This window comes from Sminthopsis crassicaudata, chromosome 2 (genome assembly GCF_048593235.1).
Source record: "Sminthopsis crassicaudata isolate SCR6 chromosome 2, ASM4859323v1, whole genome shotgun sequence".
NCBI classification, from domain to species: domain Eukaryota; kingdom Metazoa; phylum Chordata; class Mammalia; order Dasyuromorphia; family Dasyuridae; genus Sminthopsis; species Sminthopsis crassicaudata.
In genome coordinates this window covers 515070775-515086635 of record NC_133618.1, presented here as the reverse complement: position 1 = coordinate 515086635, position 15861 = coordinate 515070775, and the positions used below count along the sequence as shown (strand labels likewise).

The following is a 15861-nucleotide window of genomic DNA, read 5'->3' as shown; positions in this document are numbered from 1 at the left end:
AACAATTTATTCAGAACTGTGCCCAAAGAGCTATGACACTGTGCATACCTTTCACCAAGCAACAGCACTAAATCTGTATATCAAAGAGGTGAAAGGAAAAGGAAAAGGGCCTATATGTACAAAAATATTTATAGCAGCTCTTTTTGTTGTGTAAAAAATTGGAAACTAGATAGCCATCAACTAGGGAATGGCTGAATAAGTTGTGATACATGATTGTGATGGAAGACTATTATACTTCAAGAAATAATGATCAAGATGAACTGATGCAAAACAAAATGATCAGAAGCAGAAAAAGGTTGTACCCAGCAATATTGCAAGAATGATCAAATGTGAAAGATTTAGCTAGTCTGATGAAGACAGTGATTCAAAACAATTTCAAAGGTTTCATGATTAAAAATGCTGTCTACTTCTAGAGAGAGAATTATTGAATTCTGAGCACAAATTGAAGTATACTTTTTAAACTTTATTTTTCTTGGTTCTTTTTCCAACATGGCAAACATGAATAATTGATAATAACTGATTTTGCTTGCCTTCTCAGTGATTGGTAGGAGTGACTGAATGAAAGGAGAGAATTTGAAACTAAAAACATTTAAAAAAAAGTTAAAAAGAAAGAAAACAAAATGTTAAAATTATCGTGGGATTCAATTTTGGAAACTCTACTGACAGTTTAACTCTAGTCTCAAAGTCAATTAATTGGTGTGAAACTTTCTCCATATTGATGAAGATTAATGTCCTGCTCCTTTTTCAGAGCTGGGACACTGTAAGCACAAGAGAAATAACAGTTTTTCTGTTCTTTAATATGATTTGAACTCTGCAGCCACAGTATTTCTGGCACTACTAACTTTTGCCTTTGAGAGAAAAAATAGAAAATGCTAACCTTACTTCAGGTTCTTGAAGGAAAAGACTCTTGGAAGAAGGTAACATGAAAAGAAATGGAAGTCAACTTCATATCCCCATCCCCAGTTTACTATTCTCTCTCACGGAGTTACCTTGATCTCAATATGAGACCAACCCCAATTGCCTAATGGGGAAATGGGGGTGAAGGATGGAGTGAGGAAACAACAGCTCAGGACTATCCCCTGCACCTCCTGGTGTTGGATCGGAAACATAACTATCAAAGTAAACAATTACAAGAAACTGAGCTTTCATCACTGAAAAGGGTCAGACTACTGGGTAGAGAGAACCTTAATGTATTAAATAACTCTCTTTAAAAGCATTGTGTTTGATTGAAATGACACTCATTTTCATTGAACATTAACTTTAAATAATAAATTAGCCTTTTTAGTAAAAAAAAAATAGGAAATCCTTGCTATACTTCAAAATAATTATTGTATAATAAAGAAAACACATAGCCTACTTTTATAAATAAAATCTGTGATTTCCACCAATGTACATAAGCACCTACTCTGTAAATTATAGTCTTAGAGGATTACATATAACTACCCAAGAGACTTGCTTAGGCTCACACAGTCATCACATGTGAGATGCAGATTCTCCTGACACTGCTCCTTCTATTCACTAAGCCTCTGCTGCTTCTCACATTTATCTTTTCCCAGTGTGAGCATCTCCATGACTTGATTTTTTTTTCTTTTAATTAGATGTCTTTATGATATTGTACTATTATCTTAAACACTTTTAAGTGTGGGCAGTTTTCTCAGGATATGTTATCCAATGAAATGGCCAAAGTAATGGTAATTCTACCATTTGCCTTTTTTCCATTAGATTGTAAGTTCTTGAGAACAGAGACTGTCTCTTTTTCTTATTCATAACCCCAGAGTTTAGCACATAGTGTTATGTTACTGACATACAGTAAGCACTCAATATTTATTGAATTGAATTGAAAAGCATTGCAAACTTGAATTATTAAGCAATGACTGTCACAGAAAGTCCTGAAGCAAAGCTGACTTTCTTCCCTCTATAGAAAAATCTCACATAGAAGAGGAGACTCTGAATTCCATATCACTCTATTCCTCTACCCTCATAAAAAGGTAACTAGTTGTTCCCTCTTTTCAACTTGCCCCCCAGAACCACACTAAAATAATCTCCTGGGAACCTCCTAAAGAGACTATTCTGGGCCAAGCCTAGAGTTTTGAAAAGTTTCAGCTGTACCCAAAAGCATAGGATATAGCATATCTCCCTTCTCTCAAATCAAGGGTGGGAATACTAGAGATGCAGAATGTTGTATATCCTATCAGAACTAGTCATTTTGGCACTGGTTTTGCTGAATTGTTTTTCTTTGTGACAAAGGCAGGTACAATTTGTGAGAGATATTGGGGTATGTTGGCCAAAGACTCAGTGAAGACTGAAAAAAAACAAAAAATATCAATAACCTTTAAAAAATAATAATTGAAATTCAGGTGAGGTTTTCCTGATAAGGAAGAATTGCCATTCTATAGCCTCACTCTGCTTTGGGGACCATAGGAAGGACAATTGTTGCAAATTAGACAACGGAATTAATGATTTAATTATTGTTATATATAAAAATTATGGCAGTTTATTCTGCTTCAGCACCATGTTGGAAGTTTTCATCCACTCTCCCAGAAGACCTCTCTTGTCCCTTTGGGATTCTGAGATGCTGCTCATCAGAGACACTTTATGGGAAAGACACTGAAGATACAGTGTGGCGGCAGACCAAAAGGGAACATTGTATTCTATCTCTGTATGCATGGTTTAACAGAGAAAGATAGCAAACCCTCCAGAAGCCAGTTTGATAAAGTATATGATGCAATGTCCTTATTCTCTGTATAACTCATTAGACAGTTAATATTCTATATACTTAAATTATGCTTGGGGAGAAAGATATAGAATATATGTATTCATATACATATGTGTATGTGCATATATGTATACAAATATACATGTATATGTACTTAGGTGTTATGGGCCAAAACTCTGAACTTGAAACAAAAGATTGAAACAAGGTGCTAAGTCAGTGGAAATGATAGAGACAGTGGTTATTTAGCAGGGTGCTTAACAGTTCTCTAGTTCGGTACATGTACTTAGTACTTGCTATAGTTCTACAAGATTCACAGCTTTGATTAGAGAGGATAAAAGCTGGAACAAACAGCCAGATTCAGAATGAGGGAAGACAGAAGTGGCAGGCTTTCCTCCTTTGCATCTCCACTGAAATCAAGATCCAGAAGACCTCCAGAAAAACTAGCTGAGCCCCAAGTGAAGGAGATAAGACTTTGAAGGAGACAATAAAGGATTTGGACATTAATGCCTGGCTCCACTTGCAGTGATTACTGAACTGAAAAGAAGGATAGCTCCACCCCAAGAATACCTCAACAGAGAATATTACATTTTAGAGAGAATATTACACATAGGTATGTGGGTATGTACAAATGAATTAACACAAAGTAATTTCAAAATATTAACAACTAGGGTTTTGTATAAGACATATCACAGACTTGTTTCATCCTATTCATTTAAACTTAATTCAGTTTACTAAGCATCTACTCTAATTCAATAAACATTGAATGCAGGCTTTGGTTATTAACTCAGGAATTGATAGTTCAGGTTCTAAAACATTTTTCATCATTGAACACCCTAAGTTTGAAAAAAGAAATGAAGCAGGAACCTGTGAGTTATGCTCTTTAGTCACCACTACTCTTATATCATTACTAATCCTTCAGCTGAATAAATCTGGTCTCTGTCCACAGAATTGTCTAAATCCAGGCCCAAATTATCTTATCTATCTCTCAATTCTTTCCTCAAGAAAAAAAAAAAAAAAAAGAAGAGTTGAGGAATGACTTGGGCCAAAGAGCCAAGAAAGAGGAAATTGTCAAGTACCAGGATTCTCTCCTACCTTTTACCCCAATGACAGCCTAAAACCAAAAAAAGGGAAAAGTTTCATTTGTGGTTGTTGTTGTTTAATTATTTTATTTTTAATAAAGATTTTATTTTCAAAGCACATACATAGATAGTTTTCAACAGTCACCCTTGCAAAACCTTATATTCCAAATTATTTTTCTCCCTTCCTTTACAAAACTCTCTCCCCTAGACAGCAAATAATCCAATATATGTTAATATATGCAATTCTTCTACACAGATTTCCACAATCTCATGTTGCACAAGAAAATTAAGATCAAAAACAAAAAAAAATGAGACAGAAAAATGAAAACAAGCAACAAAAAAATTGAAAATAATGTATTCTGTGATCCACACTCAGTCCCTACAGTCCTTTCTCTGAGTGCTCTCTCCATCACAAAACTACTGGAATTGGCCTGAATCACTGCACTGTTGCAAATGATCATTACATAATCTTGTTGTTGCTATGTACATTATTGCTCTTGGTTCTACTCACTTTAAATAGCATGAGTTCATACAAGTTTCTCCAGACTTTTCTGAAATCATTCTGCTGATCACTTTTTATAAAACAATAATACTCCATAAGATTCATACACCATAACTTATTAGGCCATTCTCCACTGATGAGCATCCATTCAGTTTTCAGGACCTTGCTACAACAAAAAGGGCTACTACAAACACTTTTGTCCATGTGGGTCCTTTTCCCTTAAAAAATGAGTTCCTATCTGCTTTAATTGTGTTTTTGTTTTAATCAAAAAAGAAAAGTATTGGGTTTTTAAAGTCAAAAACATGGTCCACAAGGATACTTATAATTTATTGGCCCTCTTTCCATTTAAGCTTGATGCCATTGCTCTATAATAATATTCAAAAAATAATAAATCAAGCTCACATTTGAATTGCTTGTGGATTTCCAAGGGGTAAATGCTTACAAGGAATAATTAATAATCTGCATGGCTCGGGCCCTAATCCTCCATTTCCAGAATTTTCACCTTGGGACGCTGCTGTCCTCATTGGTAACTAACTCTCCTGGCCAACTATTTCAGGTAAACCCAGGCAAGCTCCACTCCCCTTCTCCCAGCTGTGTCTCCTCCATAACCCAACTACTTAACCATTTTACAAGTACCTTTCCTACACAAATTCCCCACCAATAATCTTATCTCCAGTTCTGGAAACATGATCAAATCAGCAACCACTGTTCCTGCATAGAATATATTAATCTGCTCCTCCATGGCCCTCATTATCCCTATAACTTTCACACTTATCTTCCTTTTAGCTGACATTGATGTTATCTCCATGATTAGAATGTAAGTTCCTGATATTATCTTGTACATTAAAATGTAAGTCCTTTTTTATAAATATATGTATGTATACATATATGCATCTATTTATGTATATATATATATTATATATGTATAAAACACATACATATATACATAATATATAGGAATATATGTGTATATATGTATGTTTGTGTGTGTGTGTACATCCCCATCCAAGAAAAAAAAATTCCAAATATTAAGCAAATTGTCTCCCCTGAGACAAATAATTAAATTTGAGATTTGAGACTCTTTCTGAGATTTATCCAATCTACTTCACCCTAAAATCTTCTCTTTGTTTTCTGTTGTTAATTCCCCTAACCAGCAAAGTGATTTTCCTAAGACATCGTTTTATTTCATGCTCCATTCTCAATGAACTTGAATGGCTCCTTATTACCTTCAGGATGAAATAAAAATCCTCTGGTGTTCAAAGCCCTTCATAACATATCCACACACATGCACCCATTCTTCCAGTCCTATCTCTTCCATGCACCTAACCACAATTACACACATGCTTTTCAATGCAGAGGTCTCCTGGCTGTTTCATAAACAAGATGCTCCATCTCTTGGTTCTAGATATTTTCTCTGGCTGTCCCCCATACTTAAAATGCTTTTCCTCCTTATTTCTGCCTCTGACCTCCCTGTCTTACTTCACTTCTGATTAAAGTCCCACCTTCTATAGGAAGTCTTTCCCAATGCCTTTTCATTTTTGTGTTTTTGTCTTTTGTGTATTTCCAAGCCACAGCTTGCTTGTACATATTTGTTAACTTATTTTCTCAGTCATTAGACTGTGAACTTTTCAAGGGCAAGAACTGGTTTTTATCTCTCCCCCTTTTTTTATTACCTTCAACATTTAGTACAGTGTCTATCACTCAGTATGCACTTAATTAATGCTTCTTGACAGATTGGCTTACTTTCCCTGATTTAATGAAAAGATAGAGCACCAGGCATAGAGTCAGAAAGACTCATCTTCCTCAGTTCAAATCCAGCCTCAGACACTTTACTAGCTGCACGACCCTCATTAAATCACCTAACTCAGTTTTTTCATCTGTAAAATGAGCTGAAGAAGGAAATGGCAAACCACCCCTGTATCTTTGCCAAGAAAACACCAAATAGGATTATCAAGAGCCAAACAATAACAGAGAATCAAATGGAAGAAGAGAACAGAAAGAGCTAGAGTCCCCTATGAGGTTGCCCATCTTCACCAGCATGTGAATAGTCCAAATACAACTCTTAAAGCCAACAATACTGGTTTATCCAAGAACTGAGCCAAGCTTCCTTAGCCTTTTTTCTTCCTATATCATACCTTTGAGGTAATATACTTACTATTAGTTGTATTATTCTCTTGGAGATTCAATGTTGGTCTCTATATTCTGGTCCAGCCCAATTCCCTCTATAGACCAAAGGGAAAACCTGGTGGCTGTTCCAATAGTCACATAAGACAAATATCATCAAATTAGCCCCTGAACTATAGGGGGACATGAAAGAGAAAGGGGAGCACATTTTGTAGTATGTTACAAAAGGAACCTCAGGGACTTCTCTGAAATCTAGAACATAAACTGGAGGGCAAAGGAGATGGAGGAGGGAGAGACATGGAGGAAGGTAGAAAGAGAGAAGTTAACAGTTCTATTCTAAGAGCATACATAGCTACATGCTTAGAAACAAACTTTGATAGGGACAGAAGAGGTCAAGAGGCATAGAACACAATTTCTCTGTTCAAGATATAGAAGATAGCAAAACCCAGCCAAGGTTGTGCAAAGGAACAGACTTCAAGTAGGAAAATGTTTGAGGAGAGAAAGAAAGGTGCATTGGGGAAAAGAAAACTGGACTATAGAGTTCTGTGTTGAATCTCAGCTCTGATGCTTATAAGCAGTACAAATATGGATGAATCGTTGAACTACCATAAACCTCAGTTTCTTTATATTTTAAATGGAGATCACACAAATTTTTTTGAGACTTTCTCCCTATTTCAAATAGACAGAGGCACTCATGGATTCAACCCCAATACCTGTTGGCACAGGCAACATGGTTCAGGTTCACTCACTCTTAAACAGTTCTGGCCCTCTACTCTGAAAGTTCACCAATCAGCAACAGCCCTGCTACACCTATGAACTCTAGAATATCATTTATCTACCAGTTCTAATATTCCCTCCAGCAGAGACAACAATATTTCTACTCAAAGGAAAACATTTTGTAAATTTAAAAGATGGTAGTGTTATAATTGACTGTTATGAGAGGCCTCATCAGTTGGATCCTGATGAGTAGAACCAGCCTGGAGAGAAGCACAAAGATGTGAAGGAATAAAGACAAAGCTTCAGTCCGGAGTCTCTGAGACAATCAGGGACTCAGATCAGATCATCTCCATGTGAGGACACAGTAAAGAACTGTTGGTTTCATAATGACCTTCCCAATACACATAGATCCCTAGATAGAAGACTGTTGACCTGTTGTATAACTGCAAGATGTGATCAGAGATAGTGATGCTATCTCCCCCATCACAGATCCCCAACCTGATGCACAAAGAAATTTGATAAGGGGAATAACCAAATCTCCAGGCCCTCTTGGGAAACAACCTAAAGATAATAAGCTTAGCACAATCCATTAGGAAATGAGAAAGGCAAAAGAGATTGGTGAATGAAAATGGGGGCTGACTTACTTCTGGGAGGAAGGGGATCAAGACAGTAAAGAAGCTTAAGTGAATTTTCTTCACTAGAAAGTCTCTAACAGGGGAGGTGGGAAAATACATCACATAAATATCTCCCCTCTCCCATCCACCATTCACTTTACTTCATGGTCAGATTATAGTCTTGTTTGTAGACTGCAGAGTCAGGCTCTGTCTCCTTCAAAGACCGGGGCCCACTTATTCTAGTTGAAGCTGTTTAGTACAACTGTTCCTAGTTCAAAGAACTTAATGGAGAAGGTATATTTCTGTGTTAGGTGGGGAAAACCTAGAAGCTATGTCATATACCTATAAATATATCAATCTGTATAGTGTCAAGAGAACCTTTCTTGTGGGGAGGAAAAAAAAACTCTGGTACACTAGATGTTTGGCTGAGTTTATGATGATTGGAAAGAATTCCTACAGAGACAATATATCAGCAAGAGGATAAACTGGGATCTTATAATCTAAATTTACCTTGGTTGTTTGTAAATGACAGCTTCAAATAGCTTTCAGTTTGGGGATGCTCTTGATGTTTCAGTTGTATCTTATATCCTCATGTTTATTGTAATAAAGTTTTCATTGTATTAGACAAAACTGGACTCAGAATTTGTGCCTATAAATGCGTAATTAGTGAGGTGGGGGTATGCAAGATTAGGGAGGAGGGCTATCTGTTCCTGATGCTATGGAATGAAAAAGACCCAGCCTATTGGTCTTAAAAGTCCCCAAAGAAAAAACATGAATGTTTCTGGGATTGTTAGGTTTTATCAGCTGATAAGATAATCACTGGAAGGAAACTGAGACTCAGAGCTAAAATGGCTTCTCTAGGATTACAGTGTTGAAAATATAAACCAAAAAAATGTCAGAATCAAAGATTTTTGTTCACACTCTAAGATTGGAGTTCTTTCCATTGGACCATGACTATCTAATTTATGAAGCCAAGTTAGAAATTGCAAGTGTTTCAAAATTCAATTTAAGAGATGTTTTAAAATATATGTATATAATCAATAAGCAACTGTGACAGTGAGTCTTCTTAAAACTTCTGGATCCCTATCAGTAGGTGCCCATTGTAAAGTACACATAGCTCAAAGCCATTGGAAGGATATAGGAATGTATAGCCTCAGGAAGAAAAGATTTAAGAGCATGATAGTAATTTTCAAGATTATGGCTCTATTTAAGGAAGACATCTTAACAGTTAAGGCTACATATCAGGAATAATTCCTAACAACCAGAGATATACAAAAGTAAAAAGGGATGCCTCAGGAACTTGTAGGTCACCCTTCTTGGATGTTTTTATGCAAAGGTTATATGGTCAGGTGAAGAGATTCATTCCTTTTATGAATAGGTTGGACTAGAAAGCCACTGAGTTCCTTTCTGTGCTTTTCTGAGTTAGATCTATTCAAAAGTGGAATCCACTACTGGAGAAAGTATATAATCCTAATGAATTTCTGCTCATTGATCTATCTCCTGTGAGTTTCATTAGTATAATAATTTTTCAGAACTTAATTGCTTCTGAGTAAACTGAGAAAAATCAAGTTTTTAATCAGAAAAAGCTAAGGACCAGACTTGGAATCCTGTGGTATCCCCACCAAAGTATAGAAATCTTTTGAGAGTTTTCCAGGCCACAAAGGACAAGCCTTAAAAATTCCTGTACCAATAGTGGCAAATTGGAACTGTCCTTTTCTCTACCAAAACCTAGTTACTTGGGGGAAGTTAGGTGGTACAGTAGATAGAGCACAGTCTTAAAGTCAGAAGGAACTGAGTTCAAATCTTTCCTCAGACACTTAATTCTTCCTATATGTGTGACCCTGGGCAAGTCACTTAACCCAATTTTTCTTCAGAAAAAAGAAGTTTCCTAAACAGTTTTAGCTGCACTTTTTTTGTAGCAAAGAAAAGGTAACAAAGGGAATGGATGAATAAATTATGTCATATGAATATGATGGGATATTCTTATACTTGCATAAAAATGTATGAATGGGAACAGTTCAGAGAAACCTGGGGAAACTAGTACGAATGGCTTGAGTGAGGTAAGCAGAAATGAGAGTACAAATGTATACATACAGTGACTTCAATGGGAGAACTTGGAAAGACTTAAGAACTTTCATAAATGTAATAGTCATAACACTTCAGAAGACTGGTGGTGAATATATATGCATGTGAGACAGAGGCAAAGATAAGAATCAGGTGGGTGAGCTAATGGAAAATATCCTCCCTGTGTTTCCCCATTACTGTTCCCAGACTCAACAGAAACAAAGATCTCTTCACTCATGATCTTGGCCCATTTGGTGATTTGTCTGGATTACTTTTGGTTCTCAGTGGCCTTGAGCAATACTCCTACTAGGTCATGGGTGGGCATGCTCCTGAGTCAGGACTCAACAAAGTTAAGTGAGATACTGAATGAGAAAGGGGTCAACCTTCTTTCCTCCATATAAATATTCTTATCTTCACCTCATTGCCTCTTTTCCACAATTCCATTCCTTTCCTCTTGTCATATCAGGGTTTTTTGTATCCTTTCTCTTCTATTTCCCACCATTTCTTCACTCCCATACCCCTCACTTTAACTACAACTCTATCATTCTATCTTTTCTTTAATCTACTGAAAGGCCAAAAGGGCCCAGTACTTAGTGTCTACAGCAGTTGGAAGGCATGATCCACCTTCCAGAAAACTTCAGACTCATCTTTGCTCAGATTTACATATTCTGATAATATAATATGTAAACATTGTCGATAATGCAAAAACTTTGAAAACAAGTATTGGTCCAGTTGGGGAGAGGGTCTTCATGGTTGTTATTGGGGGGGGGAAGGGTTTTGGTATATGTAGCCCTAGCAAGTGACACATGAGGAGTACTTTAGTTAGTAGCTTGGTTAGTCCAAGTCACAACTTGAGAACTCAGGACAACATAGAAGGGAGTGAAGAGCAACTGCAGGAGAAATTCTGTTTAATTAGATAACTGGCTCTGCCCCATTGGAAGAAATCATGATGAGGAAGTTCCTGTGGTCAGTGTGGCCCTCCCTCTTCTACCTTCCTTAGCTACAAATGTCAGAAGGTAGGAGAGAGCTGGAGCAGAAGCAGCATCTGCTCTGTTATCCTCTCTGGGAAGATGAAGTGCCTTCTCCTCCTCCTCCTGCTGACTTTTCTTCTGGCTCATGACACTGGAGCTGGTGAGTCTCCTTTTGCCCAGAGAATCAGGCTTGAGTCAGAGTTCCACATACACTCCCAGGAGGACATGTGGCAGTGTCCCAGGACAGAGACTTCTGCCTGGCAGACACTTCTTACTGGGCCCAATCTCTTTCTAGAAAGGATCTCCTTATTCAAATTTTTCAAAGTTTTAGTTTTTCCTACTCATGAGGCAAGCTTATGATCTGACCTTGTGCTTGGATAAGGACTAAAGGTAAAAGGTTAGGTAAAAGTAAAGGGGTAAAGGGTTGGGATTCAAGCTTGGAGATATTGCCCTCTGCTGAAATAGAGATGGATATTGCAAGGGCATATAAGAAATATAGTGATGGTGATATTTCAGGGTCACAAGATTCTGAGTTAGATCTATTCAAAAGTGGAATCCACTACTGGAAGAAGTATAATCCTAATGAATTTCTGCTCATTGATCTATCTCCTCTGAGTTTTCATTAGTAAAATAATTTTTCAGAACTTGATTACTTGAGTAAACTGAGAAAAATCAAGTTTTTAATCAGAAAAAAGCCAAGGACCAGTCTTGGAATCCGGCGGTATCTCCACCAAAGTATAGAAATCTTTTGAGAGTTTGCCAGGCCACAAAGGACAAGGCTTAAAAATTCCTATACCAATAGTGGCAAATTGCAACTGACTTAATTCCAGAAGAGAAAAAATGAGGCCTGAGAAGCAATAATGACCGAGGGAAAACCTACATAGCTTGGGTTTCAGCTAGGTTGGAGGTGGTGTCCCACTATTTCCATGGACCTGATGTTTTGTCTCAGTTGTGTATATATATGTTTGGGGTATGCACATGTGGACGGTTCTCTTTCAGATGAGATATTTGGGGGGAAAGAATCAAGGCCCCATTCCCGTCCTTACATGGCTTTTCTGGAAATCAAACTTTGTAATAATCGGTCCAGCTGTGGTGGGTTCCTGATTCGCCGTGACTTTGTGATGACAGCAGCCCATTGTGAAGGAGAGTAAGTGTGTCTATCCCCCTTCCCCCTCCCTGATACTCACCAGGTGAGGGATGCATTAAATAAGACCCTAATAAGGGCACTCCTGTCTCTTGGGGGCTACTCAATTGGAAGAAAAAGAATCCCAGTCTGAACAAAAGCAAGAGTGAGCAAGAGTGTTTATGCTCCAGGTTGAGATCAGCCCTTTCCCCTTCAGCCCAATCCACCTTTGATGACTGTCCCGCCCTAAATGATGAAGCTCATGTTTCAGATCTTACCACCCAAGATTCCATAGCTCAGCCAATTCCTTCTTCCCTGACACTATGATACTCATGATTTTGGTGCTCCCAGAACTTAGCAACTATAGTTCTATGGAGAACTAAACTCTATCACAGGGTTCTCTGGGAGCACACATTGCAGTGAAGCTCCTCTTAATTTCATCCTTGATCTTCTGGATTTTTTATTCTTTGGAGGCTGAATCAAGATCAGCCTGAGGCAAAACAAGCAGATCCACTTGTCACCCAGAACTCATCTGGACAACCTTCCAAAGAAGTTAGGGAACTGTCTCTACCCCTTACAAGTACTTCAGCCCTGATTGCTTGAGTCCCACATCCTACCCCTGAGCCCCACCTATATATAGCTATAGAGATAGAGAGAGAGCTATAGAGACAGAGAGGAGAGACTGACATTGTAGGAGAGTCCTTGGACTCCATTCTCAAAATGTTCCCTTCATGAAGAATCTGAAACTCCTAATACCTCCCTCTTCTCTTGCTTCTCCAACAGCTTCATCTCAGTCAAACTTGGAGCACATAATATCAGAAAGCCAGAACGGACTTGGCAGATCCTTAAAGTCAAGCATCAATTTCTTCATCCAGGATATAATGCTGAAAGGATTTTGAATGACATCATGTTACTAAAAGTAATAATTAATAGAAAACAAAGAACTGGGAACCAATAAGTTTGGGGCACTAGTCCGATCTTCGTTGCTGCCTTAGCTGTGTCACTTTGGACAAGTAACTAGAACTTTCAAACCTCCAATTTTCTGATCTATACCATGAGAAGTTGAACAAAGAGATGCCTGAGGTCTATTCTTGCTTCAGTATTCCTTGTTCAAACTTCAGAGATGGGAGGTGGGATGGGAGGAAGAGGAGAGATCAGCCTATTTTATTATCCACAAAGAACAGAACCATTAGTAACAGGTGGGAGGAGGGGGTGGAGAGGCCCATATTTCAATTCTGTCTGAATAAGAAAAATATCCTTCATAGAATCACAGATTTAGACTTAGAAGGAGTCTTAGAGACTATCTAGTCCAACCCCTTCACTTTATACATGAGGAAACTCTGGCTCAGAGAGGTTTAACACCTTGCCCAGGATCACAAAGCTACAAAGAGCTAGAGGCAATATTTGAACCCAGGTCTTCTTGGCTCCAAATTCAACCCTCTCCCCACTAACACTCTCAAAATCAGGCCTTCCCAGAGTTCAAATCCAAGAGCTTTTTCATGAAATGTTCCACTAAACCAATAAGCCAGCAGCTCAGGAGGTAGTAAATTTCCCATTACTGAAGGTCCTCAAAGGTTGGATGTCAAGGAGGACATTTCTATATGTGAAGAAATCATACTGTAATGTCTGGGGGCCGTTATAACTCTGAGACTCTGTGATAGCTGTTTTAGGGTCTACAGTTTTTAAGAATTGTGTGATCTAATAGGAAGCATTGAGTTCACAATCAGAAAACATGGTCAAGTTCTAACTTCAACCAGTTACTGCCTGGGTGAATATTGACAAGTCCATTAAGTACTGTGAGCTTCAGTTTTCTCATATGTAAAATGGGAATGATACAATATTCCTTCATTTCCCATCTCACAACAATGTTATGAGAAAAGCTGAGCATGCTTCCTGGGAAACAAATAGTGCTTAATAAATGTTTTTTCATTCATTCATTCAAATCACTTAACTACCTATAAATTGCAATGTACATGTGAGAAATTAGGCTACTTTCCCTTCCCACTCTATGATACTATTTCCCTTTGTCTTCCCTTGTTTTCTCAAGAATCTGAGGTCCCTGCATCTCTGGAGCCTTTAACCCAGCCCATATAACCCATCCCCAGCACTGACAAAGCCTTTTTCCTTCCTTCTCACAGCTGGAAAAGGAAGCAGAACTGACAACAGCAGTGGGGACTCTCCGCCTGCCCTCAACATCCAATTCTGTCTCACCTGGACAAGAATGTCTAGCAGTTGGCTGGGGAATGACAGAATCAAAGGCCAGATTATCAGACACTTTACAGGAAGTGGAAATGAGACTAATGAATGCCAGTGACTGCAAAAGCTTTGGAAATTTTGATGAGAGATCCCAGTTGTGTGTAAGGAATCCCAACTCAAGGAAATTAATCCAGGTGAGTCCACAATTCATATTTCTCTTCTTTGGAAATCACTCACTCTGAGTGAGAACCCTCCTAAGAAGGGATGGGGTCAGCACTTTCAGTTGGATCCAGGACTTGGGGCAGAGGTTTGTAGCATAGTTTTGGGGGAAGAATGAGGTCTGTGAGAATAGGAAATATTCCAAATCCCCAAATCTTAATCCCATTTCCCTAGCACTTGTGAGTGGGAGGGTGGGAGACTCATTCTTTACCCCCCTCCCCTTCTCTTCCCCCCCCCCCATATCCTACTCAGAATTTCAGAGAGATACTGATAGGGAGGAGAGAAGGAAGCTTGGGAGAGAAGGTGCCTCAGGATATGACAAAAGAAAAGAATCTGTGCTGCAACTTATGAACCCAAGAAGGTCCATGATTTCTGCAAACAGCTCAAAAAGAGCAAGGGAGGATCAATGTTTTTTGCTTACTTCTCTTTGTCTAACAGGGAGTTTCTGGAGAACCCCTCGTTTGTTCTGGTGTGGCCCAAGGCATTGTCTCCTACGGAAAGATAAATGCAAACCTGCCTTCTGTCTTCACAAGAATTGCTCCTTACATCTCCTGGATCAACCAAATCCTAAATGCAAATTAGCTCTGTGGTCCTGGCTCAGCAAAAAGGAATCTCAGTCCTAGGGCCCAGCCTCCTCTCTAGGACTGTCCTCTTATCTGCCCACCTTCATCCCAGAGTCTAAGATTTGTGGGGGAGGGGAGGAGGTTAAAGGGTATGAAGAGTTACTTTGGACATTGAACTGAAGGTCGACTATGATTGTAATAAACCACAGCATCCAGGCTTGTGTGAGTGATTACTCTCCAGCAGTATAGTCCCCTCTCTCCCTGCCCAAGGTAGTCAGCATAGCAGCAAAGGACCTCAGAGAGAAGAAGGAGTCAGTATTTACAGTTTTGGAATGGAAGTAAATACTCCTCATTGTTCTTGACTGGTGTTTCCCAATGGCCACTCATTGCATTAGATTTTAATTGGACGCTACTAAAAATGCTGGCCTTATTTTGGAAGGAAATAAAAAGAGAGTGCGGCCTTCACATGATAAACTAGTGAGCTTCATTACAGTTCCTAGCAAAATGCTGGCTTATATTGCTTCAAAAATTATTTGTGAACATTTTTAAAAGGATGCAGAGCTTTTATTTCTTTGTCTTGTTTATTCTTTGCTGTAAGGAATGACCTTCTGGAAGAGTCAGAAAGATAAATTTGGAAATAAAATGATAAATAATTTTTATATTCAAAGTACATAAATTTAAAAATTTAGAAAAGAAAAAATGAAATACAAGTAATCTTCCATAAGAGTTTATAATGGTTCATCAAGAATAGTACATGCTAGATTCTCAGTAGTTCCCTTTTTGATTGGATTACTAGACTGATAGATGAGGAAAGCCATAGGCTTAGATTTCATCAAAATAGTTGACTGTGGTAAAATAATGGAATTTAAAGCTGAAAGGGATCTTAGAGAATGTGTACTAAGTCTCCTTCATTCTCTGCAAGAATGAGGCACAGATTAAGGTTAAGTTACTTGCTCAATTTAATACAGGTACT

The 15861-nt window shown here is 38.2% G+C and overlaps 1 protein-coding gene across 1 annotated transcript; it reads left to right on the top strand.

Annotated features, from left to right (window-relative positions):
• Positions 1-10842: 10842 nt before the first annotated feature.
• On the top strand, positions 10843-15015 carry LOC141553679 (chymase-like). Its single transcript, XM_074285212.1, has 5 exons — positions 10843-10947; positions 11787-11934; positions 12694-12829; positions 14049-14300; positions 14764-15015. Exons 1-5 carry the CDS (start codon positions 10887-10889, stop codon positions 14905-14907), a joined length of 741 nt encoding a protein of 246 aa, XP_074141313.1. The 5' UTR covers positions 10843-10886; the 3' UTR covers positions 14908-15015.
• Positions 15016-15861: the final 846 nt, after the last annotated feature.

Coding starts and splice junctions, on each gene's coding strand:
- LOC141553679 (XM_074285212.1), top strand. CDS start 10,887: ATGAAGTGCCTTCTCCTCCTCCTCCTGCTGACTTTTCTTCTGGCTCAT. Junction 10,948..11,786: donor GGCTCATGACACTGGAGCTG/GTGAGTCTCCTT, acceptor GTTCTCTTTCAG/ATGAGATATTTGGGGGGAAA. Junction 11,935..12,693: donor GCAGCCCATTGTGAAGGAGA/GTAAGTGTGTCT, acceptor CTTCTCCAACAG/CTTCATCTCAGTCAAACTTG.